The following is a 2305-nucleotide window of genomic DNA, read 5'->3' as shown; positions in this document are numbered from 1 at the left end:
TAGGTTTAAATTTTCAACCAAACATGACATAATTTACATCTAAAGTTTAATTTTAGCCGTACAAACAAAACCAAATCATTTATAAAAGCTACTACAAAATTGAAAGCTACTACAAACATAAGCGAAAAATTAACTGAAAAGCCAAACTGTTTTAATGGAACTAGTTTACGTGTAGAAATAATACAACTTCAGTTTAAACTTTTTTTAAATCTTCCAACATATTGAAATATCTAGGCTGTTCATAAGTTAGTACTAAACGAATTAGATTTATTTTGCTGTTGATTAAGTAGTTTTTAGTACGATGAATGTTTTTATAATATTTTATAAATTTATTACGTTATAAAAAATTTATAGGTGTTTTTTATAAAGCTAAATTGTTTCTTGGATGTAATTTTGCATAACTTTTTTTAGTCATTGCTTAAATTTGTAATGGCTTATATGGTAGGAGTTTTAACAATTAAATTTTTACAATGTTTCACCTTTAATTTTTAGATTAAAGCTCTTCTATGTCTTCCTTTTTTCGATACAATTTTAAAAACTGTTTTCCATCTGATGAAAACAAAATTTTTGCAATAGATTCTAAAACAATAAATCTAAAACATTATCTTCTTCAATTGTTAGATTTAAAATCAGAAGCTTACCATCATATTCTTTAAATACAACAAATGATTGTTATTCCCAATAAACAGATAAATAATTTATTACGAACTTATAATTGAGCATTTCAACGTTTGTAGTAATTAAAGTAATGTTTACATAACAAAAAAGGAGTGGTATTAGAGGAAGACAATATTTACAACAAAAGTTGGAAATTACGTAAATAATAGACTAATAATTCTCTCGATTTTGAGTCTTGAGTGTTTTTTTTTTGTTCTCTCGTTTTTTACGTATAAATTGCAGACTCAAAATGGGCTTGTAACTTATTTCGCTGACAAAAAAAAAAGTATGCACTCGTTAGCTCAAGCAAGAAGAAGCTCGGTGGAAATTTGCGACAATATTCGCAAGAAAATGTCAAATACAGTCAGAGTGGTCTCGATAATGTTGCAGAATCAGAACGGCCAGCAGAATTTTGACTTGAATTGGAAGAAAGAAGTTGTAGGAACTGTTGATGCAAGTCAAAAATTTGAAGATTGTGATTTCAAGTGCAGGTTATAATAAAACAAGTATTATATGACTTTTAAAAATAAATCTATTGTGTTTATTTTTTTTTCTATGACTGAAAAAATACTAGCTTGCAAACTGTTTCAGTTTGTGTAAAATATCAATCTTTTTACTTTAAAACTTATAAATGTATGTTTTTACAGATTTTTCACTGAGTTTTCTATAAACACGATGAAACCTATAGACTGTTTCAATCACGTAAAGCCAATGTTGGACAATTTAAAAAGCTTAAAAAGTCTTAGTAAGGTTCAAATAACAGTCAACCAGGAAAAAATTATGCTTACAGAAATTACATCCAGCGTTAAGCAAAAAGAATCTGTTGACGTAACAGTGACAGAAAGCAAGAAACATTTTCCTAGCATTTTTAACAAAAAGAAAAGAAGCGGAGACAAATCTATCACTGTTTTTCTACCTTCACAGGTTGAAACAAACGTAATTCCAATAAACAAAATAGTTTACTGCAACACAATACCAAACCGATCAAATTCGGTCATACTGGTTTGGAAGCATCAGAAAGAGCTATTGTGTCGAGTTTACGTTTTTTCCAGCGTTTTAAAATCTTTCGAGTTTAAACATCAGCTCGCCATGAGGTTCGAACGCAGCTTTCGCGCCTGGCAGTTTCAATTCTGTCGACAGTCGTTCACGAAATATTCAAGAAAAGCCAAAAAGAAAATCAGTCGTGTCAATTTTTGCACACCTAAAAGTTCTAAAAAACAGCTTTTTAAAAAAGTGTCTTCTCCCTATTAGATATACTTATTTATTAAAAAGTTACAACGTTTAAATGGTTTAAAATAATCTATAGTTGTCTTCAGCTAAAGTTTTTAAACTTTGGAAAAGTGTATAAAGTTAAATAAAATACTTCAAACTACAAATAAAATGCACAAAATAAGGCTAATTGAACAACAAAAAAAATAAAGTTTTACTTTTGTTTTGTGAAATTAATTATTATAGTAAGAGAACTTTAAATAAATAAATTGCTACAACAACAACAAAAATAAGTATTTTCCTCAAAGATCTTAAACCTAAGTTTACAGTCAAAACGGTAAATGTTCTAAGTTTATATTTTTATTATCAAAAACGTTTTAGAAATTTTATGTGAATACTTTTATTTCTTTGTTTTTTATATATTTAACAAAAATTATTT

At 27.4% G+C, this 2305-nt stretch overlaps 1 protein-coding gene across 1 annotated transcript; it reads left to right on the top strand.

Moving 5' to 3' along the window:
- Nucleotides 1-945: 945 nt before the first annotated feature.
- LOC145833299 (uncharacterized) lies at nt 946-1908 on the top strand. The gene is made up of 2 exons (XM_082940484.1): nt 946-1148; nt 1305-1908. Exons 1-2 carry the CDS (start codon nt 946-948, stop codon nt 1906-1908), a joined length of 807 nt encoding a protein of 268 aa, XP_082796610.1.
- Nucleotides 1909-2305: the final 397 nt, after the last annotated feature.

This window comes from Thalia democratica, chromosome 4, assembly GCF_965202585.1.
Source record: "Thalia democratica chromosome 4, ktThaDemo2.hap1.1, whole genome shotgun sequence".
In the NCBI taxonomy this organism is placed as follows: Eukaryota; Metazoa; Chordata; class Thaliacea; order Salpida; family Salpidae; genus Thalia; species Thalia democratica.
The sequence above is the reverse complement of the archived record's forward strand: the minus strand, read 5'-3'. Positions and strand labels throughout refer to the sequence as shown.